Here is a 24,540-nt window from a genome sequence, read left to right on the forward strand (position 1 = left end):
GATTACCTCATAACACTTTCATTCAACACTTTGCCACTGCTCATGCAGATTGGAAGAAAGAAGCAGTTACCAGAACTGCATAGTAATATTTTTCGCTGATGATAGATCCTTTTCACTTGTTAGTTGCAAAGACACTTTTATTTTTATTTTAATACTGGTTTCACTGACTTTGCGGGGCGGAAATTGTTGGCTTTCCATGTTTCCCGTTATAACCGTTGGCCAGGTTGTGGCTATATAACTATGTTTTTGAGACTCTAGAAAGGTCCGAAAAACACTAATTTTTCGAGCATCAAACAATATCTGTTTATGTTTTGAATTCCTTGGAACTAGATTGACTGGTTTATGAATGAAAATGATTATGGTGTGCAATTTTTGAATCTATGCGTTTAAAGATTGATGATCTTTCTTAGAAAATCTGCTATGTACATGATATCGTTATTCTTATCAGTCAATTCTATGTTTTCTTGAATTCATTGTTATTATTACTTGTTAGCAGATTCATTGTGGATTGAGTTGTGCTGATCCCCCTTGCCTTGTGAGGCATTAGAGAGTATGGATCAGAATCAATACTGCTTTGTACTTGCTTTGCTCTGAATTTATGGAATGAACCTGTGTGAGAAACAGAGTCTGTGAGCTCTTATTTAATCTTCAGAATTTTCTCTTTGTTTTATGATTAATGGCATTTCTTTGTGTTGATAGATGAATGCTAAAGCCTTTCTATGCTTTTTGGTTAAAATCGTCTTCATTTCAAAGATTTTCTATGTAGAATTCATTGCAAATCATATGAGGAGCTGCCCTCTAATGCAGAGGATGGATTTTGATTAGTTCATCCAACTGCTGGTTTATTTGTGTCCTTTCATTAAAGGGTGTACATAATTCATATTACTATTTAGAGAAAACAAATATTACAATTTCAAGAAAGGGACAAATCTGGTAACCAACATATGTGAACCTTCTATCCATGTATCCATCAATTGTGCCGAATTCCTTATCTTCTCCATATGATCAACCGACTCCGCAGGAAGCAAGGGTGGCGGTGTAGCTACTGGACTTTGATGTCTCAATGGTTGCTGAAATTAATGGACATAGTTTCTCCACGCACTTATTTCCTTTTCTAATTTTCTATTCTTTTCTATTTCAGCACTCAACATGTCATTAACTGCCTTAAATGAATCAGTTGCATCACCTATAGCTTGCTCGGAGGTGAGTGGAACCAAATCAATAGTCTCCATATCATACTCATCTGCCGTGATCTCACCTTCATACTTATCAACCTTTGGAGTAGCTATTTGCAACTTCCTCGATCTCGAATCATCTCTAATCACCTTGGACATCTTTGTAGCTTTCTTTTTCTTGGTGACCTCTTGAGTGTAGCTTAGAATGCTTGGTATGTCGTATGTTGGTTCTTCATCCACTACTATTACTTCTTGGGCTAGTCTTTCCTTTAGCCATTCAGGAATAGAGGATCTTCCTTCTTGAATCTGTGTTTCTTCATGCATTTGCTTCTCTCTAGGTGGTGAGGTAGTCTCATCATTATCCTCTTCTTCACCTCCTTCGATCTCTCGGGTGTGATGTGTGAGATCTTCTTGTCCCTGTGATGACTTCTCCTTGCCTTTATCATTGTGAATTGTGGATTCCATTGATTCATTTGCTTCTTGACAACTCCCTTTCTACCCTCTGTTCTTTGTGTCTTTCATTCTGGTTCGACTCTTCTTCATGTCTGGAGGAAGGATGACTGGAATTTGATTTATCCTTCTTTCCTGATGACTCCTCTTCACTATCATCCTTTCTCTTTGAACCTCTTGAGTGAGATGGTTGAGGTGCACTCCCACTTGCGCTTGCTTCATCTTCACCATCTGCTTTTTCTTTTAAGTGGAATGTCGTTTCTAAGTTTTGTTCTTTCAATTTCTGGTGCTGTATGTCTATCCATATGTGAGTGTATTCCAAAACTGGTTTCATCAACTCCTTCAAATCAATGACTGCCATGTCAACCCATTTGATGTTGATCTCCTTATTTTCTTTGGCATAGGCTAATTGAAGTTATTTGCCGCTATCTTGAACTTGATTGGCAACATGGAACAACTTGCATTTCTTGATGAAATCGAGAGGTAGCCTTGAATACATCTTCTTCACTTCTACATCATCTTGAACGTTCATCCAATAATCTTCAAATTGCCACTGGTGTCCATACTTCTTTCCCAAAATTTCTTTTACATTATCATATGGATCGAAGCAATCTCTAGGTGTGAATGGCTTGAGTGAATGGAGTGCCAACTCTCTCTCGGCATTCTCAACTACATGAATGGAAGGACATACTTCAATAGAATCACCAAGCGTGATAGAAAAAGAAACACTGGTTCCATGCTTATGCCTATATGCCTTGACATATGCCACCAATTGTCTCACCACCTCAAGTAACACCACTCTATTTGTTGGGTAGTGCGACAATATGTAGGGAGGAAAAGGGCATCCTTGAACTCTGGTATAGGTGAATTTCGAGAACTAGATGAACCATGCACCATGTTGTTCTACCAATGCTTGTGCTTCTGAAGAGAGTCTTCGCTGTAATCCACCTCGAAGCGTCCTCGTGATATGCCTAGTGAATGCATCATTCACTCTCCTATAGTGCTGTTTTGGTGGATGATTAAGTTGCAGATAACACTCATGCACCATTATCGCTCTGGGTCTCCTTCCGACTACGCCCGTGTACATAAGTCTTGGATAGTCATAATTTCTCGCAAGGGAGTATATGATGTAGGAGCTCATATAGAATGTTTTGGTGCGAATCAGCCTCCTTAATTGTAGATCAATGCTATTGCTGATGAGTCTCGCCCAATCAATGGAGTAAGGTGATGAAGTCTCTGTATTCATCATTGAAGTCCAACCTATGTAGTTTGTTGGTCCATCTGCTCCTACCACCTCTTCTCTTCTTCAACCAAAACTTGTTGATGATCTTTGCACAAGCATCTGGATAATCATCATAGGCGGACTTAGCTCCTTCCATGCTTATGTAGACCATGTCTTTAGGCTCAGGTAGATGAAATATTTCACTGATTGCTGTCTCTGAGAGGTACGCGAGCACTGTTCCATCCTTGGCTACTATTCTTCTTGAGGTAGAGTGAGCACATTCCACAATTAGCTCATAGCATTGTACCGCGGGAGGAAAGCCGGCAGCATTTATGATCCCACTTTCAATCATCTTCTTGGCTGTAGCAGTAGGTTCACTTGTGTATGATGGGTGCTGAAACTTCTTGGTGTCAAACTTCCCGAGATTGGTGTCTCATATTATGCTCCAATGTGAAGTGATCCTGCTTTGGAATGCACCGCTCCTTGAATCTTCCTTGATGAGTGCATGACGGGTAATGGTTTTGTTCCGTTTAGGAGCCACCATCTCTCACCTATAAGAGATATGTAAGTTAGGGTGGTGGTGAAATATTGATGTAACGAAGCCTATTTACTCAGTCATGAAATTAATCCAAATGAATCTTGCATCTTAATAAATGTGAAATCAATTGCTGGATAAGACTGATTTACTCTTCTAGATGAATTAGGGAGGTCTAATTTGCCTAAACAAAATCAATTTCTGACCTTAATAAGACCTGTACCTGATTTTGTATCAGTCTAAATAATGCACTTACTTCTGATACTCAAAATTTGATTAATGATATGATTGTTAATGTCCAAGTGTTCACTGTCCCCTTAAATTCATCTTTATTCTTTGACTGATGTTGCTGTTGAAGAATGAATTTCGCCTTTCAATCTGCAATATTAATGCTAAAATTCACCCTTGTGATGATGAAGTCGCTGCTCCTTTGGGGTGAATTCACTGTTGATGATGATGAAATCGGTATTTTGCTGCTAAAATTCGCTAATCTGTTCCTTGATTGAAAGAATAGTTTGATTTGATTGATGTTTGAAAGGATTGTTTGAACTTCTTATAGGCGATTAGGGAAAGGTTCTGTCTTTTACCATATAGACCGACTTGGCTTAATTAAATTAAAACAACAAACTACCTCAAGCTGGCTGACTTACCTCCTCTTGTTTGAATTTTAAATTTTGTCTAAGGGGCGCCGAATAATGTTTAATTAATCCTCATTAGAATATTAAGAGAATTCACTCATCTATCTCAATCCTTGAAGTTTGCTCATCTCCCTTGAATCTTGAAGTTCACTCATCTCCCTTGAAACATGAAGTTCGCTCATTTAGCTTCAAACATGAAGTTCGTTCATCCTCATCAAATCTTGAAGTTCGCTCATGTCATTGAGTTTGTGAAGTTCGCTCATGTGTATCAAATCTTGAAGTTCGCTCATGTACTCCATTTTGTGAGGTTTGCTCACATGGCTTGATCCTTGAAGTTTGCTCATGTACTCCATTTTGCGAAGTTCACTCAAGTAGCTTGATCCTTGAAGTTCGCTTATCTCCCTTGAATCTTGAAGTTCGCTCATGTAGCTCAAGTTGTCCAATTTGTGAAGTTCGCTCATCCTCTTGAAAACGTGAAGTTTGCTCATCCTCTTGAAAACGTGAAGTTTGCTCATCCATCACATGAAGCAACTTTTGAACTTCGCCATTGATCTTGCTCTTTCTTTAGCTTGTGAAGTTCGTGCCTATGTTGCTAAAGGTGAAATTTGCTCATCTCCCTCAAATTGTGAAGTTTGCTCATCTCCTCCAACTTGTGAAGTTCGCTCATGTGTATCAAATCTTGAAGTTAACTTTGAGCTTGTCTTCAATCATTTTGTTGCATATTAATTCAATCCTTGGACTATCTCATTCAAACGCTCAAACTCATATTCACACATATACTCAAACAAGGCACTCAAGGGAGATTCGCTCTCCTACCTCTCAACATGAAGTTCGCTCATATAGCCTAAATCTTGAAGTTTGCTCCCTTCTAGCCAAACTTGAAGCTCGCTCAGGTCATTGAGTTTGTGAAGTTAAGGTTTTGGAGGCTTGGAGAATGAGGTGAATTGAAATCGAATAATGCATATTTGCTCATCATCTTGTTTCATTTTCTCCATTCAAACTTACAAGATAAGGCTCTTGAAACAACTTCGGTTGAGCTGATGATTGACTCACATGACATCTAGACCCTATAAACTTACTCATTTCACCTGCGAGAGGGAGAGACTAGACTAAGAGGCTAAGACTTGAAGAAAGAAAAGAGGGTCACCATCTTTATGGGGTGATGTGTGAAATGGTCACAATAGGTACTTCCTCCCATAATAATGTCATTCCCTTTAGCTTGACTTGTAGGGTTTTATTAATTTATGAAGAGGGAAAGGTGGTGTTTGGGGGAGGTTGAACTGTAGTCTTCCTACAGTCCTTGAAAATCATTGTAGAGATATAATTGAGAAAATGCAAGACCAAGCTTCATGCCAAAGTTGCATGGATACGGATACGGATACAAATACGGTTACGATATTGGATATGGATATGGCCATTTTTTAAGACCCCCAATACGGGTCTGGCTGGATACGTCATTCATAAAAACACATACACATATATTTAACACAATTTTCTAAGTTATTCGAGGAGATTTTCATTACTTTAGAACCAATATAGACACATAATTGCTACATAAATAATGATAAGCTGATTTAACATTTTACAATGTGCAAAAATAGTAGAGTTGCATTGGAAGATTACCCAAAATATAGGTCATTGAAATAGAAAAACATTTCATTTGTCTTTCTCATTTGGTGTAGGTTTTGTTTATACCAATTTTTTTCTAAAAAAAACTGCATAAATGAAGTTTTTTGAACTTAAATTTAGGAAGATTTACATCAAATTTTTTAAAAATCAAATCACATAGTATCTAGCATGGTTGGAAATCAAGGGCTTTTGGGCGCGTGTTGGTACAGTATACGACGTGTATCTATGCTGTATCGGATACGTATCCGTTCTGGATACGGGAACAGATACACGTGCCTAGGGAGGGACAAAGGAGTTTCCGGCTACTCATGCTCTTACCTTCACATTTTGGGCTGAGTTCACCAGCAGAAATGGAAACTGCTCACACTATTTGTAGGTCCACAATCAACATCTCATGTTCAAGTAAAGAAAACAACAACATACATGGATGCCTCCAAATCAAAAACTCTCAGGTGCCACACTGAAAACTAGAGAAGGCGATTGCCACCTCTGCAAGCTTTGTTCATTATTTTTTGACATTATGATTATAAATTTTGCTTCTCAAATTTAAATAAGAAGTGGCCATTATAAGCAATTGAGATATCTATGTTTTCACTAACTGCATTTTTTAAAATGTTTTTGTTGGCTTCATATTTATAAAAATGTTTTTGTTGGCTTCATATTTTTAAAAATGTTTTTGTTTTATCAGGTGAATCAACGGAAATGGTCAGATGCAGTTGGTAGCCTTCAGCATGCAATTCGTGGTTATCCAATTTGTGCAGACTTGTGGGAAGTAAGTTAAGGAGCTATACAATATTTTTTATGCTAATCACTTACCTTGAGCATTACATTTTTAAGTATATTGTAAATCCATGCGATATGATTCTTAAATTCTTCTGTATTTCAGGCTCTAGGCCTTGCATATCAACGACATGGAATGCTTACTGCAGCTGTTAAGGTTAGTTATTTTCTTTCATTTTGTTGTATGCCTGCAAATACTTAACAAAAAGGTCAATTAATATTGCTTCATTCTACAGGCGTATGCACGGGCTATTGCACTCGAGGGCAATTCACGTGTTTTCTCTTTGATTGAGAGCGGCAATATCTTCTCATCACTTCGATCTTATAAGAAAGTGTGTCTTTTCTTTCATATATGTTCATTTGTTGGAACTGTATTTAATGAATTCTATAGTTTTCTGCCTGGATTTTTCATCAGAAAGTGAGACTGGGTACCCATAACCAAGAAAATTAGATGGCAGTGTTCTTTAGAGATAATTATTAATACATAGCATTGATATTATATTGTTGTGAACCTTAACATCTGGCATATGTTGTATATTTTTTAAAATAGATTATTATTGTTTGTAGGTGTGTCACAAATGCACACATATAAACACATGCATGCACAAATATGTAGCATGCAACAACTCATGAAAACATCCACCCATGCACCATCCCAGGCCCACATTTCTGCATGTGTACACATTTTCACACACTTGAGTTTTGATTTCGTTATAATTGTTCATCTTTGAGATACTACATAAAATCTTATAATGCAGCTAGGAGTAGATTCTGGACCTCAATGCTCTGCATTATTTATGACTGCATTTGTCCCAAAGGGTAATGTGTGTTTGTGTTGAATTGCAAAATGGTCATAATCTGTATCAGGCTGTTGAGCATTTTAGGCTTGCAGTAGAAAGTGCACCCCAAAATCTTGCTGCTCAGTATGGCCTTGCCTCTGGATTGCTTGGGATGTCAAAGGAGTGCACAGCTCTTGGTGCTTTTGGATGGGCTGCAGATCTCACAAAGGTAAAAAATCAGTTTATTTGTTTCCAAGATTTTTGGAACAATTTTGACTAAGAAATTCATACTGGTTTTAATTTTTAATATTTTATATAAAATGCAGGAAGCATCTGAGATTGCATTTGCTACTTCTCTGTTATTTGGAAATATTACTGCGGTTTGGAAGTTGCTTGGAGACATAGAGGTGTGTTTTGCTTTTGGTGGTTTCTGTTAAAATTGTTTTCTTGGTAACTATACCTTTAAAAATTTGGGGTTTGAGCCTGAAAATTAATGCAGATCTCCATCTTTTGAGATGCAATAGCAAACTCTATATGATACCTGTGACTGCCATTGGTAGTAGGATGAAGTTTAAATTATTAATCCTTTGCCAACCGTGCCATGAAACATTCAAGTTTTTTGTTTGTATTTTCCTGGTTTTTAAATATTCTTCTTCTAATGTTATGATATAACATCCTCCTCAATAAAATAGAACTTCATTCAAGTGTTTAACACATTTTCTGCTTTTTTTCTATTAAATAATCATGGTATTAAGGTGTTTCTTTGCAAGTGGTTCAACAAATTGAGTTTACATATAATAAATCTAAGTTTTTCACCTTGCCATTTCACTCGAGTTTAGAAAATTCCAACCTACAAAGAGTCATTGATCATGATGAACATTTGAGCCAAGCTTTTAGACCACTTGGCTGCTCAGGCAAATTTGCATCAAATGATAAAACCCAAAGCACTATGGGTCATTGATTTCCACTTTCTGACCAAATAGTTACTTTTGGCCTTTTTGGAGGTTGGTAAATTTACAACCACTTGGAGCTGTGCTCTCTGATTTCAGAGGGCCGCAGGACCTGATTTTTGAAAATAATGAAAAATAGTCACAATTGAAAAGCTATTGAGTACCACTAGGGTTTCTATATCCTATGAAGTTCCAAAACTGTAGAACAGAGATACCTAACAAAGGGTGAATCATTAAACTTACCTCAAAATGCAATTTCAAATGGGAATCCTAGAAGAATATGGCAAATGGGCCAGCATTCAGAAGAGTGAGTTGCACTTGGACAAACAATATTGTTCTAAATGAGCACTCTTGGCAAAGGTGAAAACTCCAATATTAACCCTGGTATCACCGTCCATATTGGACAAACAGAAGAAAATAATGGAGGGAATACCCTATCACATGATTGCCACAGTACAAGTACACTTCACTGTGGACAGTGGCAATTAGAAGAATATTGTGTCGACAGATGACAGTAGGATGTTTAATCTACCATTGATACCTTACCTTTAACTAAACACTTTGGCCCCTTCAATAGTGCAACCTCCTATACACAATGAAGCCCTTCGAAGACGAAGTCTGGAGCATGCCTCCCATTTGGGTCTTTGATGTTTTGGTTGGACAACCTTACATGTGGATATGGAAACTCATTGATGTTCAAAAAAATACTAAGAACAATTTATTTAGAGCCAAGATAAGAAGCTTAGGAATAGATGCTTGCACTTCTATCTTTGCTGGAAGATGGAGGATACAGATTATGGCTTTCAAGTTCCGAGCCTCTTTCTCTGATGTGAGATTTTGAGATCATTGAGATGGAAGATAATTCATCTCATGGATAAATTAGAAATAATTGTTTCCTGCAGTGATTGAAGATATATAAGAGGAAATCCTAAAAAGAAAGTGATAGAATATTGTGGTAATTGTACCTTCAAATAATGATCATCTTTTGGATGGTTATTGTCATCCATTAAATGTGGGATATTGAACAGCAGTGGTTGAGTTTTTCGTTGTGAAGAAATGTTAGAAAATGATGGCAAAGTAAAATCAAAGTTGAAGGCAGGAAACATGGAATGTGAACATACATTGCTCATCTTGTAAATCCAGTATTAGAGCTAGAAACAAATTCATCATTGAGGTTGGATGAGGGACACCAAAAGCAACTACTTGATGAATTACTCTCAGATGGGAGAACAATTTGTCAGTGGAAATTAAATCTTTGTGATAATGGCATTTTGTTAAGGTAGATGAGATACCATTTGTCAATTCATTGAACTGGAGTGTTCCCTGACTGCTAGTATTTCATCATTTAGCTGCGTTTCGACTAGCTTGGAGCCAATGGAGTGTTGGGGAGTGAGGTGTGCGCTAGATTAAAACGATAGCTAATTTTGAAAGTTATCACATGCCCAAGTGGGTAGCTAGTTGCTAATTGTTATTTGAGTTGTAGGTTCCCACTCTGACAGTTTTAAAGGAAGACAGAGAAGATACAAATTGTTGAGCAAGACCTTTTTTATCTTTCCGCACTCATCCATTCACATTTACATAAGATAACTAGGATGTAGTGAAAAGTAATTTTTTGCAGCTAGTTATGAGTCTGCTAGGAGGAATGGCCTTCAACATCAGCAATATGGAAGAATTTATAAGGATTTCAGTTAGAATTTCAATGTACAAACTCAAGTTGCCCAAGTGATAGATATTGTTTATGAAGAGCAGAAATTTTTGTTTAGTGACTGTTTGATAAAGAAGAGTTAGCATAGAAAACTCCAATTGCTGAAATCAGAACGTTTATGGATAGAGTTCAGCTTGCAAGGGAAAAATATAATACATTGTCTCTTGAATCACCAGATCTTTCGGATATGTCAAATTCAGATTTAGAAATAGATGCTGATGATTTAGAATAGTTGTTTATGTCTCTTTTCAGTTTTGGGCCTTCAATTATTTTGAGCAGAATTGAGAGCCTATCTTAGACTAATTGTATTTATTCAGTTGTTTTAGAATTAGTTGTTAAAAAGTAGCTTTATTTCCGCTTTTCTGTAGATAGGGATTAGATTGCTTAAAGTGTAGCTTTATTGGGAATATTGTATGATTATTTTATTCCTAAAAGCTTCTTCTTGAGAGCTTATAAATTAGTGCTTTGTGCACATGAATTGTAATTATAGTTTATGGCAGACTTATGCTACAGAAATTTTCATTCAAACTTTGAAGTTGAATTGTTGTGTTATGTTGTGAGAATTTGATAAGTAATAAAGGATTCACGCTTAAAAAGGTATAGCACTTGTCTTTTATTCTTTGAAGTGTCTTTGAATGCTTTGAAGAAATTTCTTCTTTTTCAATTTTGTACAATATTTCTTGATGCTAATTATGTGTTCCTTCTATTTAAATTAATCATAACGATATAAATCTTCTGATCTCTGCTTTAATTGGTAGATAATAATAAGTGCTTTGTGCACATAAATTGTAATAATAGCTTATGGCAGACTTATGCTACAAAAATTTTCATTCAAACTTTGAAGTTGTATTGTTGTGTTGTGAGAATTTGATAATTAATAAAGGATTCACGCTTAACTTTGTATAGCACTTGTCTTTCATCCTTTGAAGTGGGTTTGAATCAATGTTCCATGGAGTTTCTTGATGTGGGGATGTGGGGATGGGTTTAGGGTACGGGGGGCCTAGGTTTGGGGACGGTGGTGGGGGTGGGGGAGTGGTGCAAATACATATAGTATTTGAAAAATTAATTATAAAATGATGTATAACTGTATAAGGAATAAGTAAACACATTGCAATGATTGCATTGAATTGTGAACATAAAGTTATCACTTATTATTATTATTAACAATTAAGTTATTAACATTTAACTAGTAGTTGTTTTTAATAGTGAAAATAAAAATATTGACGTCAAAATTATTAACAATTAAGTTATTAACATTTAACTAGTAGTAGCTTTTAATAGTGAAAATAAAAATATTGACATCAAAATGAGATTTTTTTGAAATCTCATAATGATGATTCATGATTACAATCAACTATGTTCGAATTTCAAACTTCAAAAACAAAATAGTAAATTCTAAATAGTAATACTAATGACTCATGAGTCAATGGCTGATGGCCTAATGCCACTAATCATCCCCAACTCCAAGTTCTTCGCTAATCTCCTCATCATTGGAACCTTGGATCCCACATGCTCAAGCTCAGGTACACCAATACCAACCCGCCCTACCTATGTAGCATCATTATCGATTTGTGGTGGCTCTTTTTGCTCTACATCCCATTTGGTTGCTGGACTCTACTTGTACATAAGTGTGTTGTGGTCAATGAAATGTAAGGCACTAAGCATCTTCTTCTTAATGGAGTGGATGAAGCTATAAGTAGACTAGTTCCTCTCAAGAATAGAAGAACTAGAAACTTGGGACAACAACTGTGTAATGGGCACCCTAGAATGCCCCAAAACTTAACCAACTGCTGATAGGAATTAAGTCAAACAGTTTGCATCCAACTCCTTATTTCTCCGTTTAATGTTTAAACCTCTTATGGCTTCCAAAATGAAATGTTTATTTGTTTTTTAGTCTTTGCATAGATTTGAAACCATATAACATGAACTAGAAGGAAATTACAATAATGTGCAACATGAAGATTGAACTACTGCTGAAATGATATTATTTCTAGAATTATTAAAATCAAATACATAGCAGATTTTTTTAACTCACTAAATACTCCAGCATTTTTGACATAATATTCCAGCAATGACTTCCCATCTTGCTGCTACAGTAACATGAATAGTGCCGTGCTACAGTAGTGTGAATAGTGCCGTGCTACAGTAGTGTGAATAGTGCCGTGCTACAGTAGCGTGAATAGTGCTGCGCTACAGTATTAATTAGTCTTCAATCAGTCCAATATCATCATAAAATCATCCCTTCAGAATGGCATAAGCATTGGTCAAGAAGTGGAGAAGGTATGAGCAAAACACCAAATCTGCCTGTAGCTGGAGATGCACCCAATCTGCCTGTTAATGAAGCTGATAGCAATGGATTTCAAAGGCCAAACCCCAAGGGAATGACGTCTAGAATGTCACAAGAGAGGATAGACGTCCTCTAATGCCAAGAACGGATTTGCAACTCACACATCAATTTCTTCTCATATTCAACATGTTGAATGAAGCCACAAAAGCTTCCTTTTATTCTTTCTCCAAGGGTCGATCCAACTCACTTAAGCAATGTGGAATAAAACATGTGCAATATAAAACATATTAAAATATTCACTTATGTCTCCCTTGGATGCCCCTTTGATTTGCACACATCCCCATAAAATAAATATTAAAGTAACACTTTAATATTTTACAATTAAATTAAATGTTACTTTAATAACACTTCAGGCATTAAAATATACTAGCAATCGGACTCCGAATAGCGCGACTGATAATTCGTCGGAAAGCTCTCGCCAAGGAGTATCGAATCCAATCACCAGAACTAGCCTCTGTTGTGTCCTGTTGACTTACTAAAAATAGTAAGTATGCCTCAAACTAAGTAAATCAACTCTGTTTTGGCCTGAACTGGAAATGACTAGGCCAAAACACTCTAGGATCCCTTTAAACCCTTCGTTAGCCCTTGGGACCATGTAGAGCTAGGCTAACGCACATATGCTTGGTCAACTACTAAAGTGGGGACATTACAAACTGAATGGCTAGAGTAGTAGTCAAAGATCTAGGTCCCGTTGATGTGTTTTTTATGCACATGCGAACACAAAATAAAATACCTAAAGGTACCTTATCCTCTCTTGAACAAAGTTCCCGACTGTTGAAGATCTCGCCGAAGGATCAGTCGGAGTAACTCCAAGGTTCTGTTATGTAGGATCTCTACTCGTGGATAAGCTCTTCGCGGTATGATGTGATTTTTGCTGGAATCACAAGGGGACTTACTTTTGACGATTTGAACGTCTAATTTGCTTTGAATATTACTGGAACACAGGATTTCACTAGCCTAGATTTTTGAAAAAAGGAAAAAAGATGAGGGCGAGGGAAGGATTTAATTCTGACGCTAAGAATGTAGGAGCAATGAATGACCTTTGATGAAATTCTAACTAAGTCTTGTTTTGACATCCCAGGACCATCTCCACAAGGTTAGTGCGATCTTCGGAGGAAAGCTTTATGATTTTCAGATCATAGCTACAGGCATAGACACCATCAGACTGATGCATATCAGTGAAGAAGCGACAATTGAAGTTAGGCTTAAGCTCAATGATTCTAGTTGAATACACAAGGCAAGTCTGCAATCAACAAACTGCTAGTAGTATGGATATACAAATTTCACCATCAATCAAGCACATTTCTTCCGCTCATCTAATAACATGAAATCAAATCTGAGAAGTATAGAGACCATGCAAATTGTTGAATCGACCCATAGATTTCACCATTTCTTCAATGAAGTTTACAAGTCTTTTACAACAACATCTTGGCAACAATCTTTGCCTTCTCTTTCTATTCTACTCTAACTGCTATTCTATTTGCTATTAATCTATTCTAACCTCTATCAACTATTTATTAACCTCCTAACTATTAGCCTTTACAAATGAGGAGCTAGGGCTTATATAGCGCTCTCAATACAATTCAATGGCTCAGATCAATTTGAGATAAATGGCCAAGATTTTACAATGAAAACCCTAATTAGGGTTTGTTACAACCAACTCAATTCTGACCAATGAAATAATTGCATTATTTGGATACATGTCTTCTCTAGAATATTCAACCAATGGATAGCTGGGGTAGGTACATCGAAGTTACTGTCATCTTTGATGAGTCAGGTACATTGAATCTGGACACGTTGAGGTGGACCAATCCGACTGGAGGAGTGATGACTAGGATGCCACCTTGTCTGACACTTGCAACTTGGTAGATATTCAATTTGATGATGCTGAGAAGCTAACTTTAGTTAACTCTTTTGAAATTGTCCGCTTTTTCAACGAACCCTTGCTTTAACCTCCTTTGTCTTCGATGTGCAAGATGGATGGTGTACCTTTCCTTGAAATGCTGGACTGGAAGAGGTCGTCCTTGATGATGCTGGACCGGAGAAGGTCGTCCTTGCCTTGGCCTGGTCTTCTTTCATCTGCACAACAAACCAAAAGATGATTAAGGTCATAAAATAAATTCATTTCGACATAGAATTTTACACCTTAAATCATCAACAAGAAGATATAAAAAAATAAAGCTTGTCCACGATTCTCCCCAGGGACAGGCCCTATAAGAATTTCGCCCTGGACCCTTTGGAAGGGTCAGGAGTGAAATTTGCTATTTTGCCCAATTTAGACCTCTCTTCAACATTATTTCACAATTAGCGCCTCGCCTGGCCCAAACAAGGTGAAAAATAGTAGTTTCAAAGGATTTCGCCTTGGACCCTCTGGAAGGGTCAGGAGCGAATTTTGCATTTTTGGACAAATTCCATCATGTCTCTACTCCAAAATGCCTTCCAAGGCAAGCATACGCTATCCTTCTCCTCACCAAAGGCTAGGAATCCACAACTTGACCTTCCTCATGGGCAAACTAGGTGATTTTGGGAATTTTGCTTTGGACCCTTTGGAAGGGTCAGGAGCGAAATTCCTTCTTTAGGCTTTATTTTACACTTCCTTTACCTCAATTCACCCCACAAGGCAAGAATATCTCACTCCAGCCTCAACCATGCCATAGGTATCAACGTTTTAGCTTCACTCAAGGGGAAAATGGTTGATTTGGAGAATTTCGCTCAATTCCTTCAATTTCAATGATTCCTAGCAACTTAAATTTACTCCTAAGGACCTCTTCCATCCCAATTCACTTTAGTTTGCAATTGTCTTGACACAAAATTGGAAAAAGGTGGTTTTGGTGAAATTTCGCCCTAGACCCTTTGGAAGGGTCAGGAGCAAATTTCACATTCTAGGCTTGATATTTCATCTTTTATTACTTTCCATCATTCCTCAAGGCAAGAATATGTCTATCCTTCCTCCAACATGCCTTGGACACTAAGAACTTGGCCTAACAAGGAAGACAATGAGGTCCATGAAGATTTTCGCTCTGGACCCTTTGGAAGGGTAAGGAGCGAAAATCATGATTTGAGCTTGATTTTTTCATTTCTCCAACTCCAAACCACCTCAAGAGGCAAAGACATGCTATTCAACTTCCATCCATGCTGCAAAAAACCAAGGACTTGACCTCCTCCAATGGAAAAATAGGTGTTGGAAGGGCCAGGAGTGAAATTCACTATTTGGCTCAAAATACTTCACTTTTCAATGCTTTCAAACATTTCCAATGGCAAAAGATGTCCATCCTTCCTTTCAAGACGCCTTGCAAATCAAAATTTGGTCAAACTAGGGAGGAAATGAGTCTTAGGAGGATTTTCGCGCTGGACCCTTTGGAAGGGTCAGGAGCGAAAATCTTAGTTTAGGCTTTTGATCACTCACTTTTCAAACTTCAAACCACCTCAAGAAGCAAACTTAGATCATTTTCCACCTAAGGAACAAGGATTGATGCCCAAATCAAGTAGCAAATGAGGTTTATAGTGAATTTTGCTATGGACCCTTTGGAAGGGTCAGGAGCGAAATTCTCTTTTAGGCTAAAATCTTGATCTTCCAAAGCATCACATTCCCTCTCAAGGCAAGAACATACCAATAACTTCTCCATCATGCCAAAGCTTAGCCAAAATAAGGAAGAAAATAAGAGCTACAAAGATTTTCGCTCTTGACCCTTTGGAAGGGTCAGGAGCGAAAATCATGTTTTGGGTTTGATCCTTGACTTTTCCAACTGTCATCCTCTTTGGGAGGCAAACATAGATCCCTCTCCTTTCATTTCCACCTTGGTCCTGACTCTGGCTAAAAGAAAAATTAGTGTTTTCAAAAATTTCGCTCTGGATCCTTTGGAAGGGTCAAGAGCAAAATTCACCCTTTAGGCTAGAATCCTTCATTCTTTTCACCTTTACTCATCTCCTAAGGCTAGAACATGTCAAAACACCTCTATACATGCCTAAGGAACTATGAATTTGGTCTTGACAAGTGAGAAATTTAGGTGTATAAGGATTTTCACTCTGGACCCTCTGGAAGGGTCAGGAGCGAAATTCCTAATCTTGGCCAAAATCCTTCACATTTTCACATCCCATCACCTCAAAACTAGAACGTTGGTCTAAACAAGGGAGAAAATAAGGTTTTCAAGAATTTCGCTCTGGACCCTTTGGAAGGGTTAGGAGCGAAATTCCTACTTTAGGCTAATTTCCATCATCCTTGGGCTCAAATCTTGACTTCATTTTCACATTTCCTCATTCAAACAAGCGTTTTTACCTTCATTCAAGCCTAGGAATGCGTTAGTTCTAGGTTTTGGTCAAAGTAGAATGTCTTATGGAGAATTTTGCTCTGGACCCTTTGGAAGGGTCAGGAGCAAAATTCGCTTTGGACCCTTTGGAAGGGTCAGGAGCGAAATTTGACATTTTGGTCTCTCCGTCAGGATCATTTTATGGAATACAGTTATTCTTTAAGTTATATTCCATATATACTGTCAGGATGTTTGAGAGTGGTTTCGGACCTCCAGGAATTATATTGCAAAATCTTGTTTTTGGAGGATTCTTCAGTTTTCCAGACTTAGTCAAATTTCAGGATCAGGACATTCCAGACTTAGCCAAATTTCAGGGCATTTGGAGATCAGGATGACATTCTAAACTTCATCACTCACCAACTTGACCTAATTCGGACCTTCAAAGAGGATATTCACTCACCAAGCTTCATTGACCTCCTCAAACTCAAACAAGACACAATTAGCAACGAGAGCAAAACCAAGCCCTAAGGAAGACTTTCAAAGAAACCCTAATTCCGGGGCCCCAAAGACTCACCTTGGCTCAAGCAGAGCCTACCATCCTAGTGATCCCCCTGGCGACACTAGAAAAGCAAAGGCTAACAGACAAAACTGTAAAATCTAGAAAGCAAAACCTCACAAAGCGAAAAAAAGTAGGGATCCCCATTTGCAATGGGGCGATGTGTGAATACGTCACAACAGGTCCATGCATAGTCAATCACAACGTGGGGTCCTCTTGTGACATAGTCTCCAGATCTATTGTAATGTCCCACTTTGAAATAGAATTTAATAATAAATAATAATAATAAAATTTAAATATTAAAAATTTAATTAAAATATAAAAGAATATAATTAAATATAATTTAAAAAAATCTAATTAAGTTTATGAATGGTCAAAAGACATGGAAGGAAAAGTTGTGACTCCCTCAACAATGAGATATAAAAGGGAGAAGAGAACCTCATTTGAGAGGGGGACAATTTGGAAATCAGAAGTGCACATCTGATTTAAATAAGAAGTGCAGATCTAATTATGAAAGGTTATGTCCCTTTCAAAGGGCAGAAATAATGAAGAGTTGCACTCTTTCAAATGGTGCTAATGGTGAAAGGGTATGTCTTGCCAAAGGGGATGCATGATGAATAGGTGTGACCTCTCCCTCACATTGAGAGATATAAGGGAAAGGAATCAAAGCATCCAGCAACATCACCGTGGATTGGATCAGATCAGAACTGTTATTAAGTTATAGGCAGTAGCATCTTTGTTCTTGGTGGTATGCATGGGGATGTGCTGAATATTTATGCTTAATATATGAAGCCTGATAATGTTGCTATGTAGAATTTAGTAGTAATATTACTATAGACTGCAATATGTATGACAGTCATACTTAATTTTATATATATTCATAATACATGAGAAGTTAGTATACTTATAGTCTGAATCATGTTATTACTGTCAGTATTTAAGAAGATTGGATCGAGTTGTTTCCAAGAGGGGTAGTCTAAATCCATCCAATAGGATGATTCCCAAGATAGGGTAGGGATCAGCGTCCCTAAACCTTGAGGGCATAGCCCCAAGATAGGGTAAGGGCTTGGATCTGTAAACTTTGAGGGAGCCTATTGAGTTTGGTATCTAAGCGCTTGGCAACATAGTCATCTCCTCCTTCCTTAAAACTGGTGTAGTAAAAAGGATTGAACTTTGCATTAAGAATTATGGATGATACAGTTTATTATCTAATAATAAAATTAATTGCCTAGTATGGTGGATTGCCAATTTATTCATGAATAATTGATAAATTATTTAAAACTACGGAATATTACAGATTTGATTTATGTTAAGGAAAGAGCTAAAAATAGAGTTGTCTCCTAATCAATTTAGTTTAAGTCGTAAGTGTATTGAAATAAATTAATTACTGCTACAACAGGCCTAAACTTAGTAGGGGACATTACATCTATCTTGACCACCTTTGAATATCCCCAAAGAGTGGAAAATTTTGTCCAATCGGTATGAATCAAGCTGGCTTCTACAGGATCATACATTTTCTTAATGGGCTTCATGAACCCATCCTTCACCTTAGAATCCTCAATAGGTGTAATTTTATCGGACCTTTGCATGCACCACTTCAGGTTTAATGCATAGGCAGCCATGTGTAAGGGAGTGTTGTCTCCCATCTACGCTAAAAGATTGGCTGAATATGCTCGGTGTAGAATTGCAATGTGGGATCCTTGTCTCACACAACAACCTTCATTTGATCAAGCATAGAATCTATGCACTCATACACCTCTCCAAGAGAAGGTGCATTAGAATCCCCACATCTTATAACTCTGAAGACCAGAGTAATGATGAAGACAATATATTTGGCATCAGCCCAAAAGAAATCATTCTTCACCACCTCCTTCACCCTCAATTCTTGTTGTGTCTTCGACTTAGGCCACTGATTCCATTCTGCTGTCATAACCATTAGTTGTGATGCCTCTTGCAACTTAGGCATTCTCTCCAAGAGAATAAAATATGATGCATGCCGATACTCTGGTAAGAGAACTCTAGAAGAAGCCACTGTAGAATATCTTAATGTGTATGGTAAAGCATTGATTGAACTAATGTTTGTCATACCCAAAAGCTTGTATGACATTTTGGATGCTAGAAGACAAACTACTAGTAAGGAAGATGAGAGACTGAAGGAGTATGTGTTGGTTAACTTATGTTCAGTCATTACTATAGAGGAGATAGATAGATTGCTGAAACAAACAAAGAACGAATTTAGAAGCAAACATAGGATAAACAAAATCATGCTAGGGAAGATTGATGAAGTTGCTAAGGAGACTGAAAAGATTTTGACAATAGTTTTGTTAGACAATCGGTATGAAGTAAATAAGGCTAAAGGGCAGGAAGAACATCATCCAGAAGAACAAAATATGACATCTCAAGTCAATCTAGAAACCTATAAGACAATAGAGACACATGCTTACTTGCTTAGTAGGTTCATAACTGTATTGGAGAATCACGTGGACTCATTGAAGAATTCTTATGTTGATATTTTCAAATTTTTGTGAATATATATAAGGGCTGTGTATGTAAATAGCATTTTTAATTCCTGGAACTCTACCTTTGTCATTGATGTCAAAGGAGGAGAATTGATGAGTAAAAAATGTTGATCCTAGGGGGAGATTCTTGATTCTTTGATCCGGAAGTTTGATTTTGGTTTTGATATTGACACTTAGTCATTTTTCACTAAGTGTTGCCATCAATGCCAAAGGGGGAGATTGTTGGCATGGGACACTGCATTGATGATCGGTTGTTATCATTAATGACAACTAGCATCTGGTGAATTAGATATCCAATCCACAGTTCGTGATTCCTCCATTTCGGAAGATTGATTGAGGTTGAGTGATGTCCAGTAAGAAGAACAGTATATCCAACAGAGTGTGTAGTTTGGTTGACAGCGGATCACTTTGGTTAAGTGTTGTTCCTTGCAGATCTGGGAGATGTGTTGTGGATATGCAATTCATCTTATTCAAGGTTTTTGGCCTCCGGTGTTAAGTTTGGTGTTGGTTAGAAGATCCAGTAGACCATTTTTTCGGTATAACAGTGTTTTGGTGTAGTAACGTGTAAAGATTTGTTGTGCGGATCATGGGGAGTAATTTTAATGATTGTTTATGTGTTCGAGGTCGATGAGCCGACATATGGGAAGCGTGTGGACATCTTGTTTTGGTTTGGATAATTGTTTTGGAACTGATTGAGCTGACTTGGATTACACGTTTCATGTTGCGTGTTATGTGATTTTTAGGCCGACATGTAGTTGATCTAATTTGATGGTGCGGATATATTAGTCCAATTGACATGATCATTTGGGAGGTTGTTCATGTTAGAGGAAGCATGTATGAGCGATTGGGCGCATTTTCACTTGTGCAGTTGATAGATCTATGCTCCGGTATGTGACAGAGCAACAAAACAGAGCAGAGAGACAAAACAATGATAGAAGACTAATTGAGCTTAACCAGAACTACTTTTGGCATTTGTAGATGCTACTATTCAGTTCACACATTCTTGTTCTTATTTGTAATCACTTGTAAGGCAGTGAGCCTTCCTCCGGGTTGTAGCCCTATTTTGTAATTGAGCAGTGAGCTCTAGGTAGTGTGCTTGAATGCATGTGCATTCCCCTCTTGTAATATTATTATACTCTTGATCACAGTACTATAATATTGTGGGTCCTCAATCCCACAGTGGTTTTTCCCTTAACTAGGTTTCCATGTAAAAATCTTGGGGTTATGGTGTTGATGATCTCGGCTTTGTGTTTTTGCATTTACTTTACTTCATTTGCAAAATATGTTTGTATGATTCAGTTATTGAAGTCAATTTTGCTGAACACTGATTCATTCTTCCTTCTCAGTGTTCCCTTGATTCCAACAAAGTAAGCATAAATTACACAAAGTCAGCCACCATGATCAACTACGCTAAATGTGGTCCATTCTAGGAGATAAAAGGGACCCAAATACATCACTACATGTCTTCCTAATTTGATTCTAATGAACCACACACATCAACACATACTCCAAAGTTGGCATCAAATGTAACGTGCAGATAAACAATAAAGTACGTTAACGAGTTAGCCCAACAATATTATCCAATGCAAATAAATCAATGTGGATCTTCACACACCATGGTAAGACCCATAACAACACATTAACTCAATCTCCAATTCATATCCAAACCAAAAGAGTATGATCCAAATAAGATAACTCAACCAATTCAGGTAAAGACCAACACAATAGATAATGGCAAACCACAAATCAATATATCTTGAATTATGGAGAAAAGCAACACATGAATCTTGAACTAGAATACTACACAAGCAATATGAACATGTCCTCTAAGCTTCAACACTTGAACCGACACAACAAAGAAATGCAAAGCTTTCTCCAGACTAGTCCTAATAGACAGTCTCACTGTCAGTAGACTACAACAACCAACTTCAACACTTGAACAACTAAGAACCTAAAAACATAATAGTGCAACATCCACATTGCATAGACATTAAATCCAAAACCGCAAGCCATCATCTTTAGAAATTGGAGGAATGTAGAGAATTCTCCCACAAGGACTTTAAATACTCTTTCCTACATATTGTAACTTCCAATACTATCACCTTTCAAAAACACCACATACTCACTCAATATCACCACTAGACATCAAAACAACATTTGAATACTTATTTTTGGACCATACTGAACACAGTTAGATAGTACTGAACACTACAAAAAACAACAATTTCAACATCATTAAAAACATCAACAATCTCCCATGAAAACAAGTTTGACATCAATGACAACACAAACAAACTCATGTTTCCAAAATTAAACACCATCACAACATAACATTGAGGATTAACATCAATCAAAATCCAACTCATCATCAACATATCCTCAATGACAACACACAAGCTAAGGGCTGATATTAATAACAACTAGACACTAATGATAGCAAACTGCCAATAGAAACTCGGTTAAAACACACATAAATAAGAAAGTAATACAAAAACAAGAAACCAACAACCATAAGACCTATTACATTGCACAAAATTTCTCATACCAACTCAACTAATTTTCACTAATAAATTCCTAAGAAGGGGGAGTGGGGGCTCAACCTTGGATGGTGTAAATAGAAAATTCACCATATCTCAAATGCAACATCTCAATCATCATAGAATACAATGACCCAACTTTCCAAAACTCTTCTCAATTCTCCAACCCATTGCAACACAAAGTGATAGTATACTAATATCCCATATAGTACATATATAAGGGTACTCATACCCATACCCTACATAATGGATCCATTCCCACTGCATCCCACACATGAAGGACCTAATTTCAAAGGAGAAATAGGTTTGTACTCCTCACAATTCCACATATAGGTTTCAAGAATTCCTTTGTGGAGGACCTGAAGAGTGCATGTGAAGTGTGGTTGTTGTAGATAAGCATCTGCACATCTCTAGCATAACTAACAATTGTTTTGATCGAGATGATTTTACCTATGTCCTTGAGTGCATTATTCATGGCATGTACACAAGGAGTCCACCAAATATGCCTATAGGCTGCCTCAATTAACTTCCCTACAACTTTGTGCACATGGGTCACATCTATCACTGCTTGCACCACATTTTGTGGCACAACCCTATAGCATCTTTGAGGATTTGGAACTGAAAATGAGCATCCTTAAGATGCTCTAAACAATCAATATCCCTAAGGAAATAAGGGCCCGTTGTAGATGTAACCATGATATTGATGAGTGGACAATACCTTATGTTCGTCCACCCGTCCATGATTATGCTGCATCTACTTGTGACCTAGGTTCTCTTCAGCTTCTCCATCAAAATATTGATCTTGGAATAGTTCCGATCCAAGATTGTTGTCGTCAATCTTGGCACATATGATGGTCTTGCCTTTATTATCTTTTCGACAACTTCCTTATAATAAGGAGAGGGAGCCACATGGAATGGAATGCCATTGGCAAAGAAGAATTTGCCAATGGCATCGTCTTCCTCATCCTTTGCTTGCACATTGAATAAATCTACCAATGGTTGTGAAGATGTAGGACTAGTCATCTACATTTCCATTAGGCTCTATTGCCCCTGAACTAGATGGATTCGGTGGCCTTAGACTTTGCAAAGAGTAGAAACTGTAGAACTTTGATGACCCTTGGTCCTTTGTGGCAAAGTAGTTGATGTAGGTACTTCAACTTCATTATAGCCCCATAATTTTAATATTTCAGACCTATATTTTAGGTTTCCTTCCACCTTTTTACATACATCTACACCTTTGCCTCAAACAAGAAGGAAGTGAGCATTAGTTCTAGTAATGCTACCAAACTATTCGAGATTACATGTTGCACTTCCACTTTCTAGTTCCCCACCTTTGCCTTAGACAAGAAGGAAGTGAGCATTAGTTCTAGTAATGCTACCAAACTATTCGAGATTACATGTTGCACTTCCACTTTCTAGTGCCCCTAGCTATCCCAGGCTTTTCTGGTACCTTAGATGCAAATTGCTTTAAAGAGACTGTGGATCAAAGGGGCCCTTAGCCCATTTTTGCAGGATTTGAGAAGGGAAACCATTATTTTGCACTCCCTGTAAAACTTTTTTCAGTTTGAGTGTTATCCCATCCCCATATTTATACATCCCACCTTCGTTTGGTTGGTTCGATTCTCCTCTGTTGCTTTAGGACTTGCATCAAAGTACCGATTCTGTTGGGAACATGGTTGGATTCTAAGGAAATAAAACTCGGTGGGCCCCACCCTCCTCGCTTGATGGTGGGACAAAAGAAGAGTGGGACGCGGGTGATAAGTGGATTCGCTAGGCCTAGTTAATAACTCTCCCAATAATGTTTCCAATGCTGGGGTCTCTGCCTCTTGGTGAAACATAAGCTTATTGACTTCGTCCAGTACTGGCCCAAAGGAGTATTAGGATTTGCGTCCTTGAGTTGTTTGCTCGCGTTTGGTCCCACATGATGTTGCTTTATCCCATGATCCACAGCCGGGTAAGATTCCCCGAATAAGTAGAAGAGAAGTTTGAGCGACGGAATTGCCTAGTAGGCTATAGAGGGATGTGACCACGACACGGAGATAAATACTCTTGTTTTCAACAAAACTTTTCATTTTGTCAATTAATTAACCCGCTAGAGTAATTTTCCATCTATTTTATTCATGTATAGTAAGGGTTTGCTCCCCGAGAAGAAGCCCAGGAAAGAAGGATGAGGCACTAATGGTTGGTTGAGCTTTGTTCCACCTTTCCAATCGATTTGTTTTGAATAAGCCGATTCTTACCACTCACCCATCCTTTGTTTGCCCAGTTCCCTCCCCCTCCCATTCACTTTGGGATCTAAAGAAGGCTCCCTCAACTCTAGATGCAGCACCAATCCCCTTCTCATCATATTCTGTGCCACTGTACCTTTAATCTTTGGACCAATCCCCAACTCGTTACTATAAATCTCCAAACAGCAAGGTTTTTTGGTCAATATCCCAACTTCAAGAAAGGTCCAGAACTCCACCTTCCTC

At 37.6% G+C, this 24,540-nt stretch overlaps 1 protein-coding gene across 4 annotated transcripts in view; it reads left to right on the plus strand.

Moving 5' to 3' along the window:
• The window catches only part of LOC131063948 (tetratricopeptide repeat protein SKI3), a 167,273-nt gene that overhangs the window by 114,208 nt on the left and 28,525 nt on the right, over window positions 1-24,540 (plus strand). For all 4 annotated transcript variants that reach the window (XR_009111186.2, XM_057997943.2, XM_057997941.2 and 1 more), the window contains 5 exons: window positions 6,338-6,421; window positions 6,536-6,586; window positions 6,666-6,761; window positions 7,297-7,437; window positions 7,535-7,615. Coding sequence is in view for 3 of the 4 variants with exons in the window: in XM_057997943.2 (XP_057853926.2) it covers window positions 6,338-6,421; window positions 6,536-6,586; window positions 6,666-6,761; window positions 7,297-7,437; window positions 7,535-7,615 (453 nt within the window). In the remaining variant the exon portion in view is untranslated. The remainder of the gene's footprint in view (window positions 1-6,337; window positions 6,422-6,535; window positions 6,587-6,665; window positions 6,762-7,296; window positions 7,438-7,534; window positions 7,616-24,540) is intronic.

This window comes from Cryptomeria japonica, chromosome 11 (assembly GCF_030272615.1).
Source record: "Cryptomeria japonica chromosome 11, Sugi_1.0, whole genome shotgun sequence".
Taxonomy (NCBI): domain Eukaryota; kingdom Viridiplantae; phylum Streptophyta; class Pinopsida; order Cupressales; family Cupressaceae; genus Cryptomeria; species Cryptomeria japonica.